Source organism: Plecotus auritus, assembly GCF_963455305.1.
Source record: "Plecotus auritus genome assembly, chromosome: 8".
Classification (NCBI taxonomy): domain Eukaryota; kingdom Metazoa; phylum Chordata; class Mammalia; order Chiroptera; family Vespertilionidae; genus Plecotus; species Plecotus auritus.
The window spans coordinates 65,957,261-65,973,690 of record NC_137782.1 but is presented as its reverse complement, the minus strand read 5'-3'; the positions used below and the strand labels follow the sequence as shown (position 1 = coordinate 65,973,690).

The window sequence follows — 16,430 nt, the reverse complement described above, 5'->3', positions numbered from 1 at the left end:
GCCGGTTTGGCTCAGGGGATAGAGCGTCAGCCAGCACACCAAAGGGTCCCAGGTTTGATTCCATCAAGGGCACATACCTAGGTTGCAGGCTTCTCCCCAGCCCAAACCCAACTGGGCCCTTGCAATCGATGTGTTTCTCTCACATCGATGTTTCTGTCTTTCCCCTCTCTCTTCCACTCTCCCTAAAAATCAGTGGAAAAATATCCTCGGTTGAGGATTAACAACAACAAAAACCCACAACAAAGCAGATATGTATGTGGAGTGGGAGAGCAAGATGTGCAGGGGGTGCCTCGGCACCTTCCCCACCCTGACAGGATTGGACTCAGAAGTTTAAGGGCCAATCACGCTCCATCTTGAGCACCTGAGACCCTCAATGCCAGGACCAGATCTTCAGCCACGACCAATGATAACAGCAGCTGCCATTATTCGAGCATAATTTTGTGCTAGGCCCTATATGTACCTTGCCTTGTGTAGTTTGACAACAACCCAAAGGTACCATGGCTAGCTTATTATGGGGGAAGACACAGGCTCAGCATGGAGAGGTCACATACCACGTAAAAGGCACAGCCAAGATTTGAACCCCCGACTGCCTGAACCCTTGGCTTTAGGAGGAGTTGGGTCAAGAGCCAAGTTATAGTAACCTCTGCCAGGTGGTTTCAGCGAGGGCCATAGGGGTCTATACCACAATCAAAGGGGTGGACACAAGGAAATAAATGATTCACAAAGAAGCTTAATATAGTCTCACTACAAAACCTCAAATATGCCCCTTTCTTAAAGAGGGTCAGAGGATCCCATAATAAGGTGTTTATTTCCAAGTGGTCACAAGATGAAATGCACTTAACTGCGTGCAAAACTACCTGCATCGCCTTCTCCACCACCTCTGCCATCTTCCACCACTTCCTCTCTGTCACCATCACCTTTACCACCATCTGCACAAGTACCAGTACCTCCACCTCTATGTCCACCACCACCATCTCCACAATCTCCACCATCATCTATGGGACATTACAGTCTCACCCACCTGCCCTCTCCCAGCTTCCTGTACCAGATCCTCATTTTTTGTTTGGTTGGGGTTTTTTGTTTGTTCCTTTGTTTTGAGCACTTTATTACTTTCCATCACAACAAGATGCTCCAGGCTCATCCTGTATGTTTCCTTTCCCAGTCCTAGAATCAGCCATGGTTTCTTTACTTGGAGAATTGTATGGGAAACCAAGATCTGGGCACTAGGCAAGCTCATTGCTCTTTGGGTGTCTTTCTTTTAGGCCATCTTAGCTAACAGAGTAAAGAAATATATGCCTGAATACTAACTCACAATATACACATATCCATGAATATTACTATATGTAACCATCTGTATTTATATTAAATTAAACGAGCTCTTCACAGAGGCTCTTTTTTTTATAATGTGTATTTCATCACTGAGATTTCTAATTTTTCCTTGTTTCAAGAGATTTGTAATTGATTGTTGAAGCATTTTTATGATGGCTGTGTTTTTTTTTTAATATATTTTATTGATTTTTTACAGAGAGGAAGGGAGAGGGAAAAGAGACATCGATGAGAGAGAAACATCCATCAGCTGCCTCCTGCACACTCCCTACTGGGTATGTGCCCGCAAGCAAGGTACATGCCCTTGACTGGAATCGAACCTGGGACCCTTGAGTCCACAGGCCGATGTTCTATCCACTGAGCCAAACCGGTTAGGGCTATGATGGCTGTTTTCAAACCCTTGTCCTATAATTCCATTTTTATGTTTGTTTGTTTTTAAATAATATTTTATTGATTTTTTACAGAGAGGAAGGGAGAGGGATAGAGTTAGAAACATCGATGGGAGATAAACATTGATCAGCTGCCTCTTGCACACCCCCTACTGGGAATGTGCCCGCAACCAAGGTACATGCCCCTGACTGGAATCGAACCTGGGACCCTTGAGTCCGTAGGCCGACACTCTATCCACTGAGCCAAACTGGTCAGGGCCATTTTTATGTTTTTAATTGATTTTTTAGGAGAAGAGAGAGAGAGGGATTTGTTGTTCCACTTATTCATGCATTCATTGGTTGATTCTTGTATGTGCCCTGACCGAAGATTGAACCTGCAACCCTGGTGCATCAGGACGATGCTCCAACCAGTTGAGCTGCCTGGCCAGGGCTAACATCTAATTTATCTCAATGTTGGAGTTAGTTGATTGTGTTCTCATTCAAGTTGTGACTTTTTTATTCTTATTTTTATGGGTGATTTTCACTCTGGGTTCTATTTAAATCCTTTGTTTTAGCAGGCAACCACCCTGTTTAGGTTTAGCACACAGCCTACCTTTGTAGGCTGTGGTTCCAATGACAGTTTGATTTGCTTGGATTATCTGGTGTTAAGGGTCTTCCACCAGCTTCTGCTTAAGCTGCCATGAGGGTGGGAGGAGTTTCCCCAGGCCTGGCCACTATGTGTCTCTTGGTGGGGAGGGAAGTGTCAGACCTACTGTGGTTGCTTGTTGTGCCAGGTTCCCTCCTGCCTGTTCCACCTGCTCACCTTCCCCCGTGTCTCCCTGTGGGAAGGGGAGTGCTCCCCTCCCTCCATGCTTACTGTTAGTGAGGCTATCTGACCTATTAACAACATGGATTCTCCGAAGGATGAGAATGAGTGCTTCCATTTCACAGGGAAGGAAATTAAAGCACAAACAGGGGCAGTGGCTTGCCCAGTGGGATCAGCAGTGTTGGGTGCACCTATCGCTGGCAGAGGGGCTCCTATTCAATCCAGGGCTGCCTACCTGGGCTACCTTCTGTTGCTAGGTTGGGGTGAGGAAGTGCCAGGTCCAGGTTCCTTCTTCTGTGGGGTGGGGGAATATCGGAGGCCCTGCCTCTGTGTTGCTTTTTCAGTCCTGGGCTGTCACCTAGCCCCTTTTGTTTCAGTATCATCTTGTGGACTAGGGAAACTTCTGTTCTGGTTCACCTTCCTTTACCACTTGTCATTGGGCTCCTTAGGTTGCCTCTTGGTTTACATTGTGCTTAACCATGAAGAAGAGAAGTGGGTCTGTGTCATCTTGTCCAACCAGAAGTCCAGTAAGCACACTTTTAACACTACGGATTTGTGTGTTGCCAGCTGCTTTCTTGAAAGGCCATTCTAGCCCTGGCCAGTTTTGTTCAGTGGATAAAGCAGACTAAAGGGTCCTGGGTTTGATTCCGGTCAAGGGCACATGCCTGGGTTGTGGGCTCAGTCCCCAGTAGGGGGCATGCAGGAGGCAGCCAATCAATGATTCTCTTTCATCATTGATGTTTCTATTTCTCTCTGAAATCGATAAAAATATATATTTTTTAAAAGGCCATTCTAATATATATTGCCTCAAAAGATGCACAAGGGCCTATTCTCATTTTACAGTGTAAGATCACCTGCCCAATGTCACACAGGAGCACATAGCAATGCGGAGACCTGCACAAATCCTGTGTTCTCCTACATCCCCACATGCTGCCACCACACTCAGCACCACTTCCCAGCGCTCCAGGAAGCTCACAGCCTGGCAAGGACAGCAGACTCAGGCGTTAAGCTCTGAGAGGGAATGAAAGTGGAAGGGCACCCAGGCCTGAGGGTGAAGAATCAGTCCAGAGAGGACGTCCTTGAGCCTGACAAGATGCTCTGCTCAGAGCCTCTGCTCCTGCCTCTTCCAGCCCTCTGTGTTCAAGCACTTCAGGCTCCAGGCCACTGTGAGCACTGCAAATGTGGATTCAGACTCCCCAACTGTGGGGACTCCTGCATGTCACTGCTGATGATTGCCACCAGTCCTCGGGTGGGAAATGGGGGGCAGGTCCAGGCACCTGTGACAGAACAGGCACTGCCAGCCCTAGGAGAGCCTGGACACCCAGCCCCAATCCTGGCGAAGCAGATCCCACTGGGCAAACCACTGCCCCTGTTTGTGCTTTAATTTCCTTCCCTGTGAAATGGAAGCACTCATTCTCATCCTTCGGAGAATCCATGTTGTTAATAGGTCAGATAGACTGTAAGCTCTGTTAAAATGTGAGAGTTGGAAAGCTTTAAAAGGATAAATCAAATCTTGGCTCTCTGGCTCAAAACCATCCAGTAGCTTCCATTACATTTGAACTAAAACCAAGGCCTCATGTAGTATTTGAATTAATACCCTTCACTCCTCGTGCTCTTTTACCCTGTTCTTATTTTCCTTCCTAGACTTATCACTTAGTGTGTGTGTTTCTTTTCAATCTCTTCCCAGAAGCTCCATGGAGGCAGGAATCATGTCTTCTTCAATCCCTGAGCCTAGGACAGCATACCACAGACTCCTGCCTTCCTGCCCACAGCTCTTCCCACTGTACCACGCACCTCACCCTGGAAACTGTTTTGTGTCCCTTATATTTCTTCTTCTCTGTGACTGGCTCATCTCTGTAGGGAAACTGTTCTGTTCTGGTGCCCTGACAACTTTGCACATGTCCACGTAGGCCATATAGGCAAGGCTTAACCACAGCTGACCTATGCCTTGATGGAACATCCAAGGAACACGAGAAGTCAGGTGGTCATGAGAGAAGCTGCCACAAGGCCATTTCTATCCCCTGTAAGGCTGCAGCCATAGGCTCTTTCTCATCTGCCTCCCTGATTCTGATGAGGTGGGGGTTCATCCCCTTCTACCTTACCTTCCTTCCAGCTTCAGGCTGACAAATGGCTTAGCTGCAGCATGGAATTGGGGTCCCATTATTCTTGTTTCATGTCACCTAGCCCCTTTTGTTTCAGTATCATCTTGTGGACTAGGGATGCTAACACCATTGCTGATCTTGCTTTTGCTGTCCATGTAAATAATAACCCCCCTCAAGCCATTTGGGCTTGATGTATTTCCACCTGCTAAATCTATGACAGAATGACACTCTAATCTAGCAGTTTCTGATACTTGGAATTTGTAAGTCTGCCTGACAATATTATTTTCATGTCAGCATTATTGTCCCTCTCAGGAGCATCTGTCGAGCATCCCTCATCCTGGGTTGTGCCACCACCCCTCCTCAGGATCCATCCACTAGAATCCTCAGTTATTCAGAAGCCTGAACCAAGGAGCATTTTCAGACTACCACATGTAGCCTAAGACCAATCTGGTCAATTGCTTACTAAAACAAAAATATCACCATCCTCCATAGGAGTTTAAAAAGACTGAGCATTGTATCATGACATCAAAATGTTCAGGATATATTCCAATATTATTTGACATATTGTTAGGGTCACCAAAGGAGGAATGCACAAGGACAAAAGTGGCAAGGGATTACAAATTTATTAGATCATTTGGAGACCAGATGAGCTGAGCCAGAATGGCATCAGCAGCCAGGGACGGAGAGTCAGAAATTTTAAATGACTCTAGGAGGGCTTTTTCCATGGAGAATTCTCTGGGCAGGTCCGGATCCTGGGCAAGTCTGGAGGGGAAAGTTACTGTTCTTAGCAAATGGATTGTGGTCTAAGCGAAAGAGAATGTCAGTTGTGAAATGATCTAAAGGTCAGTTTCCAGAGGAGGCGAAATCGATTCGATTATTTGATCAGAGCTAACACATATGAAGAAACATGAAAATCTCAACTCACAAAGGAAAAGACAATCAACAGATGCTGAGAATACACAGCTGTTGGGATTATCTGACAAAGTCTTTAAAGCAGCTACTATAAACATGCTCCAGCAAGGACAAACCATCTAGAAACAAATGGAAAGATAGAAAGTTTAAGCAAATTCATATGTAAAAACAAAATGGAACTATTTGAACTGAAAAATAAAGTAACCAAAAATGTAAAAACTCTTTGCCCCTAGCCGGTTTGGCTCAGTGGATAGAGCATTGGCCTGTAGACCAAAGGGTCCTTGGTTTGCATTGTACAATGATTGCAGGCTTCTCCCCCCCGCCTTTTTTTGGGGGGCGGGGCTCTTAATACCTGTTCTTTCCTTCTTCGATAAGCTCAGAACTCCTATTTTTCATTGGGCACACAAGAAGCTAAATTTGGCCATACAAATAGGTTGTAGCCAATGAGACATGTGAAGAAGAGATGTGTGCAACTTCTACGTCATGCACCTAAAGGGATCGGGTAAGCTTTCACTCCCCCTTTCCACTGGTTGGAATGCAAGTATGTTGGAGTCAGCTTGGGCCATGCAGAGGAGGGTAGGATCCTACAGATGGAGAGGCACAAGTAAAAGGAACACAATCCTCTGGAGAGCCTCTGAAGCCAAGCTGTCTGTCCTCTCTGCTTCTGGACCATTAAGAGAGAGAGAGCCAGCTAGCTTAGCTCAGTGGTTGAGCGTTGACCTATGAACCAGGAGGTCACGGTTCCATTCCCAGTCAAGGCAGTCAGAGCACAAGCCTGGATTACAGGTTCCATCCCCAGTGTGGGGTGTGCAGGAGGCAGCTGATCAATGATCCTCTCTCATCATTGATGTTTCTCTCTCTCTCCCTCTCCTTTTCTCTCTGAGAGCAATAAAAATATATTTTTTAAAAATAGCCCGGCTGGTGTGGCACAGTGGTTGAACATTGACCTATGAACCAGGAGGTCACGGTTTGTGATTCCCCATTGGGGCACATGCCTGGGTTGCAGGCTCCATTCCCAGTGAGGGGTGTGCAGGAGGCGGCCAATCAATTGATTATCTCTCATCACTGATGTTTCTGTCTTCCTCTCCCTTCCTCTCTGAAATCAATAAAAATATATTTAAAAAAAATAAGACAGCAGTTTCAGTCACAAGGTCCCTGAGATTGTAGGGAAGGGAACACAGATGATGGGAAGAGTGTCAGAGAACTTTGAAGTCATATTTGAAACACCTGAGGAGCACACGCAGATCCTACTGTCACAATGCTCCCTCATGTCATAATGCTTCCCACCTGCCACAATGCCTCCTGCGTGTTCCTTCTGCCTCTCCCAGCTCAACACACACAGCTGGTCAACTCTTTCAGGCCTTGGCTAAACCTAGCTACCTAAGGAAGCATTTCACTACACTCCAGGCTGAGACAGGCCTCTCTATTCTATGTCTCAGAATATAACGTCAGGGATCGCTCTCTCACAGAACTTACAGATTTGAAACTTTACATTTACCTGTGTGGTTATTGGTTGTCTCTCACCAAAATTTAACTTCCGTGAGTTCAGGGAATGAGTCTGTCTCCTTCACTGCTGTTTCCCCAGCACCTAGCACAAAATAAGCTATGAATGAATGCATGAATGAATGAATCCAGGGTACATAATGACTCCTCCTCCAACGTCGAAAAGCAGAGCTCCTTATCTTGAACCATTTATTGAACGCTAACATGAACGCACATCTGCGCTGCACTCTCACAATCATCCTTTTTACAGGATGAGTGTGTACTTAGAAGTGTGAACCTGCTGAAAGTCACCTATTCATTTACCGGCGGAGCCCCAAATATCCTTCCCATTTCTCAGATGCAGAAACTTGATTAAAGAGATGCCGACCTGGCCGGACGCTAAGAGAAAGGAAGCGGGGCGGGGGGGCGGGGTAGGCCTAGCGTCCAAATGAGAGCATCCGCAAGGTAGCAACCGCAGGCCTCCGGACTTCCGGTTCCCGGGCGCGGGGACGTGCGCGCCGTGTGTGTGGGGCGCGCGCGCAGGGCGGGGCGTGCAGGGCGGGGCGCGCGTGCGCAGGCGTCGCGCGAGGGACGGGGCAAAGCCGCGCAATCGCCAGATCCGCTCTCGGTCCACGCCGTCCATCGCGCTGCCCGCCCGCCCGCCGGCCCGCCCGCCCGCCGCCGCCGCCGCCGCCACCATGGGAGTGCAGGTGGAGACCATCTCCCCCGGAGACGGTGAGTAGGCGCATCCGACGGTCCTGGGGCCCCCGCTGCCGTGCGCATCCGCTCACCGCGCCCGTCTGTCTGTCTCTTCAGGGCGCACCTTCCCGAAGCGCGGCCAGACCTGCGTCGTGCACTACACGGGTGAGTCGGCGGGCCCGTAGGTGGGAGGGCCCCGCCGGGAGGGCGGCCTGGGGGCAAAGACCTGAGGCGTGGCGGCGGCGAGGCCCGCGTGGCCAGAGGCCGAGGCCTGGGTGGTGGCAGCGCCCCCGAGGGGGCAGCCTCAGGCCTGTGGAACCCGCGACCGGCTGAGCCGGCGCTGGCGAGCGCCGACCTCAGACCGGGTGTTACCTTGCCCTTCACAAGCAGTTTTGTGCCTCAGTTGCTGCTCCTATGCCCACTGCACCGATGAGGAAACTGAGGCTGGGGGAAGCGAAGGCTCTTGCCCAAGGTTACGCTCAGGAATTGGCAGAGCCCCAACCAGGGACCGTCAGAAAGGATTTGTGTCCTGGTTGACACCCTACTCCCCACCCCCACTTCTACCCTCATCCCCCGCCCGCACCCCACCCCCACTCCCAGCCCCGTTCCGGCCCTCCCTTCTTTGGCGATTAGAAGGGTGAGGTACTTCCCAATCTGCGGAGCTGCCTTTCGCCCCGGGAAGTCGGGCTTCAGTCCCTCTGCCGGGGAGGAAAAACGTCCCAGTTCCTAAGTCATTGCTTTGGCCCAGCCTGGCCGTGGAGAAACTAGATCTGCACGGTCTTTTACCTCTTCTTACTTTTGAGACACTTACACATCCAAGCTTCAGTGGCATTGATGGCCCTGGCTGATCGAACATGTCATTTAGTCCCCCAGCCCTACAAGTAGACTTTTCTCATCTCCATTTTAAAGATAAGGAAACAGGCCCAGTTAGGGTAACAAACAGTAATGTAAACCAAAGGAAATTGTAGACCCTCAGTCAGAATTCACATCAGAGTCCAGCACCTTGAGACCATCTTTTACTCCATGCCCTTACAAGGTCCTCCTGGGCTGAATTGAGGAGGGGGTGGGGAGACTGCGCAGGCGGAGACTCCCTGCCTGTGGGTGGAGAGGGGGGGAGATTGGTGTAGCTACAGTTGCTGATATGAATCACTTTCCCTCCCCCTTCTTCTCCTACCTCCCCCTTCCCATCCTTTCTTCTGTTCCTCTTCCTTCCTCTGTTTGTTCTCTCCTTTCTCTTCTGTTACTTCGCCTGGGTAGGAGGCTGTAGGCAGTTCTGAGTTGCTCAGGTCGACCTTTCCAAGCTTTACCCTTCTCTCCCAGACCATGGGGGCAGCCCTCTCCTCTGTTGAAAAAAGGCATTTAACATCTCCCTTCAGTGTGCTGTTATTTCACTGGCCCTTCCCTATGGGTTGAAATGCTAAGGACTAGAACCTTTTAAAAGGCTATGGAAGAGGAGGTATTGAAATCCATCTTTGTAAGGAACAGTCTGATGCCTGTGAAGGAAACTGGAAGGTGGTTTTGACATTTTAAATGACTGTCTTTGTAAGCCACAATCAGCACCTGAACCTAGGGAGGCGTCTGGTGGAGGAAAGCTTGTCAGTATGGTTATTTGTGATCAGCGGGATGAGAAGAGTAACCATTGCCTTTCACTGTGCTGGGGTGAGTGGGCAGTTCATTCACTTCCCACAGCCAACTGGGCAGAGAGGAGCTCAGGTGATTAGGTGACTTCTGCGCCCCTCCTCTTACCCCCCAGTTTGTAAGTAGCCACATTCAGATAATTGGCTACTACATTAGTCCTACCCGTCTGCTGGTGCTGGTGGCAGAACTGGACACCAGTACGTAGGCAGAACCACATTTCACTGTGCCTCTTGATGAATTGTCCCCACACAGCATTCCTGGAGCCTTTCTCTAAGAGAACAGATGGTCGTGGGACCTAGAACACCATCAGGGCTCCCGGTGCCTCTTCTCAAAGTCTATGTTTTTCCTTGAGAGTGGCACCCACCCACACGTTCCCAGAACAGCAGCAGGACCCTGGCATACATTAGGACAAAAGCTTTCTTTTTTATTTCATTTTTTATAAGCCCTACAAAGGCACCTTAGTGAGAAGTCAGCTCTGTCTCATGCTCACAGAATAGGTTCTCAGGTGGGTGGCTTTGTTCCTGTGGGTCTTTGCCACCAGCTTCCCAGGAAGAACCTGTTTAAGACCTGTGGGGGCGTGAGAGGAATGGGTGAGCACTTTGAGATTTCATCTGTAGTAGTTAAGGCTTTTATGCCATTGGGAACAGATCCACCTTGTGGGAAAATGATTGGCAGGGAGGGGGGCAGTGAGATTATCATAAAAATCCAAAGGTCTTCAAAGGCAGGAAGCTCCCTGGGCCTTAAGAAGGGAGAAGGGTTTCTCATGATACCCCCTAGTTTTCATATCTGCTTTTCTCTGCCTGGCTGCCTTAATAGTTTCCTGTTACAGATTTCTGTTTTTCTGCTCCCAAGTGGTAGAAGTCCCTTGTGTACCCCCCTCCCCCACTGCACCCCAATCCCATATCCAGTTTCTGTGTCTCCTTTTGAATACCTACCTCTAAATACTTCTGGTGGCTATCAGTAGTAGCCTTTGATGTCACTCTCAAGGTTTCTTCTGGTGCCTTCTAGCAGAACACAGCATGAGTATGGCCTCAAAGAAAGGCCTGTGACACCTTTTTGTGGTGCCAGAAGGGAAAATGAACACTTACCAGCTAAGCACCTCCCAATAGCATGCTGTCATGCTATATTGAGGTGGAAGGGAGGAGGTGGAAATATAACCTGCCACATATGTGCCTTGAGGATCAAGTGGATTCTCCCTCCTCTCTCCTTGCCTCCAAGTAGCTTTGTCATCTTGATTGTTGAGTTGTCCTGACACAGAGCTAGGCTTACATCCCTTTCACTCACATCAGCTGCCCACGTGCCTCCCATTGTCAGAGCAACCTCAAGTGGATTGAAGGCATTCTTTTTTTATCCTCTTAAATAGTAGTTGACATCATGTCCTTGGGATCAGATTTGTCAGAACCCTGGCTTCTGACAGAAAAACCAAGGTACCTCAACCCCATTTCCTCAGGAGGTCCAATTGGAGGGTGACTGAGCTCCCCGGGCAGGTGTGGCCACTTGCCTGCAGCCCTCTCCAGCGCATTGCTTTTCTTCAGCCTCCGTTTCCCCTCTCTCTGTTTAATTCCATCCATTTTCCCGCTGGGTGTTTCTTGGATGATGATCTGATGTCTGGAGGAAGGCACACCCCTCAGATGGCTTCCCCCATGCTGTCTTCAGGTAGACAGACTATAACTATTTGAGCTGGGCTGCAACAGGCCCTTTCCTTCCTACAGCAGATGTTTAGTTTCCTTCCTACGGCAACAAGCCAGGCAATAGGGATGTGGCCAGTGAGGTAAATAGATAAAAACCTAATCTGGGGGGTCTTACCTGGGTGGTAAGACTAATAACATGAAGGTAGTTAGAAGCACTGTGGAGAGATTAAACAGGGCTAGAGAAGGCATGGGGAGCAGACTTGCTTTTAGTGAGGGTGGTAGAAAAGGCCTCTGACAAAATGGCACTTTAATATTTACCCAAAGGAAGTTGGGGAGTGAGTGGCATGACTGTCTAGAGGAAGAGTATTCCAGGCAGAGGGAAGAGCTAGTACAGAGGTCTTGAGGCTTTGTGTATATTAGGGGAACAGCAAGGAGACCAGTATGGATTGTATAAGGAGGGGGATTGATAGAAGATGAAGTGATAGTGGAGTCTGGTAGATTGTTATAGGAACACTAGAGGCTCAGTGCAGGAATTCTTGCACAGGTGGGGTCCCTCGGCCTGGCCAGCGAGATGGGGGCCGATTGGAGCCGACTCAGGGGAGGGACCGCAGGAGGTTGGCCTGCTGTGGGAGGTTGGCCTGCTGTGGGAGGTTGGCTGTGGGAGTGCACTGACTACCAGGGGGCAGCTCCTGTGTTGAGCATCTGCCCCCTGGTGGTCAGTGCCCATCATAGCAACCCGTTGTTTGGTTGCTTAGGCTTTTATATATATAGATTGTCTTTCTCTGGGAGTAAGGTGGGATCATTGGAGGGTTATGAGCTGACCTGGGTTTTAATAGGCCCCTTTTGGCTATTGTGTGGACATTGAACTGTTTGGTGGCAAGGGCAGAAACAGGGCCTTGGTTGTATCCTGGGTGGGTAGAGTGTGCCAGCTAGGGCAGGTGTGCAGAGGTGGTGCCAAGTGGATGTGAGCCCCAAGAGGATATGTGGGTCCTTTGTTGGGTTCACATCTTGCCTCTGCTGTGTGTGACACGTTATGAGAGTTTGGGAAAATTGTCCCACTTTTCTCAGCTTCCATGTGCCATCTGTATAATGGGAGTGACAATGCCTGGTGTGAGGAGTCACTGGGGCAAGTTCATTCCCAGATGGGCAGTGAGAATAGTGATGCTGTTATTTCACATACTGTCATTAAGGCTCCCTGTGTCCCAGTTGTTCTGCCCCCACATCTTTTGTCCAGCTAACATGATCTGTGATGTCTAGAGGAACCCTGGTGTGAGTCTAGCACTGCAGCTCCTGGTGTGGCCCAAATGTACGTGCACTTTAGGGTCAGTGGAGGGGGTTGGGCTGAGACCTCACTCTCCTTTTGTTTTACAGATAGGGGAATAGGTACCTATAAAAAAGAGATGAATCTGAGCTAGGATTTATCTTAAAATAGGCCTGCATGTTGCCTGCAGAATATAATGGCAAAGAAGGCTGCAGCAGTTTTCTTAAATTTGAGGACCACGGGAGGTTTTTAGTGTTTGTTACTGTTTTTTGTGGGTATGAGAGGGACGAGGTTGGGCTATAGCAGCTTGGCTATGTGGGTAATTTAAGATGCCAGTCCTTTTTCTCCTCAAGTTTTCTTAACATCATGAGATTTTAACATTTTGAAAATAGACCTTGGTATAGGCATTATTTTTTTCCCTTTGAGATTGTGATCATCATAATACAGAATCCTGCAGATGCTGTTGCTCGTTTTAAATGAACCAAAGGCCCCACAGCATTCTTGTGTGTATGTGCTGCTATTATTTGTAAAGTTTTCAGACATAGAGAAAAATAAAAATGGAACAGTAAATATCCATGTGCTCACCACCTATGTTCCATGATGGTTGACATTTTGTCACATTGGCCATTTGTCTATTTACAGAATGAATATATATATATTCATGGGTTTTGTTTTGCTGAGCCATTAAAGTTACAGACATGACACTTTACCTCTAAATATTTGAGCATGCTCTAAGAATGAGAATAATCTCCTTATTCTCCTATTGGTCATATCTAAGAAAAATGATTCAGTAGTATGTAGAACCAAATTCATATTGAAACTGCCACAGTTGCTTTCTGCCTTGATTTCCTGTACATTGGAAGTTGAAATGTCTGAATGGTTTAAAAAAAATTTTTTTTTAATTAGAAATAATTGTATTGTCGCCCTGGCCAGTGTGGCTCAATTGGTTGGAGCGTCCTCCCATGCACTTAAAGGTCGCAGGTTCGATTCCTGGTCAGGACACATACCTAGGTTGTGGATTCGATCCCATCAGGGTGCTTGCAGGAGGTAACCCATGGATGTTTCACTCTCACATCAATGTTTCACCCTCTCTCCATCCCTCCCTTTCACCCTTCTCTCTTCCACTCCCTCCTCCCCCTTCCCATCTCTCTAAAAATCAATGAACATGTTATTAAATACATGGGGATTAAAAAAATAATAATTTTATTTTTGACACTATTACATGTGTCCCCATTTTCCCTCCCTTTGCCCTGATCTACCCAGCCCCCACCTTACCCCTTCCCTCTGGCCGTCATCACGCTGTTAATCTGTGTCTGTGGGTTATGCATATATTTTATTTGGCTAATACCTTCACCTTTCATATAGACCCCCCCTTTCCCCTGACCCCTCTGACAGCTGTCCTGGACTGGTCCATGTATCTATGTCTCTATTTCTATTTTGTTTGTCAGTTTATTTTGTTCATTAGATTCTACATATAAGTAAGATCATACAGTATTTATCTTTCTCTGACTGGCTTATGTAACTTAGCATAATAATCTCCAGGTCTATCCATGCTGTCATAAAATATAAGGTTTCCTTCATTTTTTATGGTCACATAGTATTCCATTGTACCACATCATGGTACAATGTACCACAGCTTTCATATCCACTCATTTACTAATGGACACTTGGGCTGTTTCCAGATCTTGGCTATCTATATATATAAAAGCCTAAGTGACCGGCCAACTGGCTGACCAACCAGTAGCTATGATGCGCACTGACCACGAGGGGGCAGATGTTCAACGCAGGAGCGGAGACCACAGGCATGGAAACATGGAACAGACTGATGAATCTCAAAGGGAACTGGGGAGGAGGGTGGGCGGGAAGAGATTAACCAAAGATCTTATATGCATAGTAGAGGCCCCGTGCATGGATTCATGCACCGGTGGGGTCCCTTGGCCTGGCCTGCAGGGATTGGGCCAAAACTGGCTCTCCGACATCCCCCGAGGGGTCCTGGATTGCGAGAGGGTGCAGGCCAGGCTGAGGGAACCCAAAGGTGCACAAATCTGTGCACCGGGCCTCTAGTTATAAATAATACTATGAACATAGGGGTGCATATATCCTTTTGAGTTGGTGTTTGGGGGTTCTTAGGATATGTTCCCCAGAAGTGGGATAGCTGGGTCAAAAGATAGTTTCATTTTAAATTTTTTAAGGAAACAAATCTGCACTGTGTTCTACAGTGGCTGCACCAGTCTGCATTCCCACCAACATTGCACTAGGGTTCCCTTGTCTTTACATCCTTGCCAGTCAGTACTTGTTTGTTGATTTATTGATGGTAGCTATTATCGCAGGTGTGAGATGATACCTCATTGTGGTTTTAATTTGCATCTCTCTGAGGATTAGTAATGTGGAGCATTTTTTCATATGTCTATTGGCCATCTGTCCTCTTTGGAGAACTATCTATTCAGGTCTTTTGCCCATTTTTAAATTGATTTTTTGTCTTAATTGGTGTTGACTTGTATAAATCTTTATGTATTTTGGGTATTAACTCCTTACCAGATGTATCATTGGAAAATACGTTCTCCCATACAGTGGGTTCCCTTTTCATTTTGCTGGTGGCTTCTTTTGCTGTACAGAAACTTTTTAGTTTGATGGAGTCCCATTAGTTTATTTTTTCTTTTATTGCCCTTGCCCTGAAGACATATCAATAAAAATATTACTACAAGAGATGTCTGATATTTTACTGCTTGTGTTTTCTTTTAGGATTTTTATGGTTTTGTGACTTACATTTAAGTCTGTATCCATTTTGAGTTTGTGTGTAAGTTGATGGTTTAGTTTCTTTCTTTTTTTTTTTTGCATGTACCTGTCCAGTTTTCTCAACACTATTTGTTAAAGAGACTGCCTTTATTCCATTGTATGTTCTTGCCTCCTTTGTCAAATATTAATTGACCATCTAGGCGTCAGTTGATTTCTGGACTCTCTGTTCTGTTCTATTTATGCATATGCCTAGTCTTATGCTGGACTGTTTGGATTGCAGTGGTCTGTGGTATAGTTTGATATCAGGTATTGTATCCAACTTTGTTCTTCAGATTGCTGAGACTATCTGGGTCTTTTTGGATCCATTTAAATTTTTGAATATTCTAGATCTGTGAAAATATGCCATTGGTATTTTAATAAGAATTACGTTAAATCTATAGCTTGCTTTGGATAGTATAAAGACATGCTAATGATGTTAATTCTTCAAATCCGTATACGTGGTATATGCTTCCCCTTATTTGTATCTTCCTTAATTTCTTTCTTCAATGTCCTATAGTTTTCCGAGTACAGGTCTTTAACCTCCTTGGTTAAATTTATTGTAAGGTACATTATTTTTTTTTTTGTTGCAATAGTAAATGGGATTGTTTTCTTAGTTTCTCTTTCTGATAGCTCCTTATTGATGTATAGAAATACCACAGATTTCTGGATATTAATTTTGCCGAATTCATTTATTAGTTCTGGTAGTTATTGGTGGAGTCTTCAGGGTTTTCTATGTACAGTATTATGTCATCTGTGAATAATGAGAGTTTTACTTCCTCCTTTCTAATTTATATGCCATTTATTTTTTCTTGTCTGATTGCCCTGGCTAGAACTTTCAGTACTATGTTGAATAATATTGGTGAAAGTGGACATCCCTATCTTATTTCTGATCTTAAGGGAAACACTTCTTTTAAGAATATTTTTTTTTATTGGTTTCAAAGAGGAAGGGAGAAAGAGAGAGAGATAGGAACATCAATGATGAGAGTGAGTCATTGATCAGCTGCCTCCTGCATGACCCCAACTGAGGATTGAGCCTGCAACCCAGGCATGTGCCCTGACCAGGAATTGAACTGTGACCTGGTGGACACAACCACTGAGCCATACCGGCTGGGCTTAAGGCAAGCACTTTTAGTTTTTGCCCACTGAGTATGATGTGGGCTGTGGATTTGTTATATGTTCTTTATTATGTTGGGGTATGTTCCTTCTATTCCCACTTTGCTGAGAGTTTTTATCATAAATGGGTGCTGGATTTCATCAAATGCTTTTTCTGCATCTATGTGTATGATCATGCGATTTTTATCCTTCATTGTGTTTATTTGGTATATCACGTTTATTGATTTGTGAATATTGTACCAACCTTGCATTCCTGGCATAAAGTCCACTTAATCATGGTGTATGACCTTTTTATTG

The 16,430-nt window shown here is 46.5% G+C and overlaps 1 protein-coding gene across 1 annotated transcript in view; it reads left to right on the top strand.

Annotated features, from left to right (window-relative positions):
• The first annotated feature begins 7,559 nt into the window (after positions 1-7,559).
• Positions 7,560-16,430, top strand: part of FKBP1A (FKBP prolyl isomerase 1A) — a 29,121-nt gene continuing 20,250 nt past the window's right edge. Inside the window, exons 1-2 of the mRNA XM_080683418.1 lie at positions 7,560-7,751; positions 7,833-7,880. Of these exons, the coding sequence (XP_080539544.1) occupies positions 7,715-7,751; positions 7,833-7,880 (85 nt within the window). The 5' untranslated portion in view covers positions 7,560-7,714. The remainder of the gene's footprint in view (positions 7,752-7,832; positions 7,881-16,430) is intronic.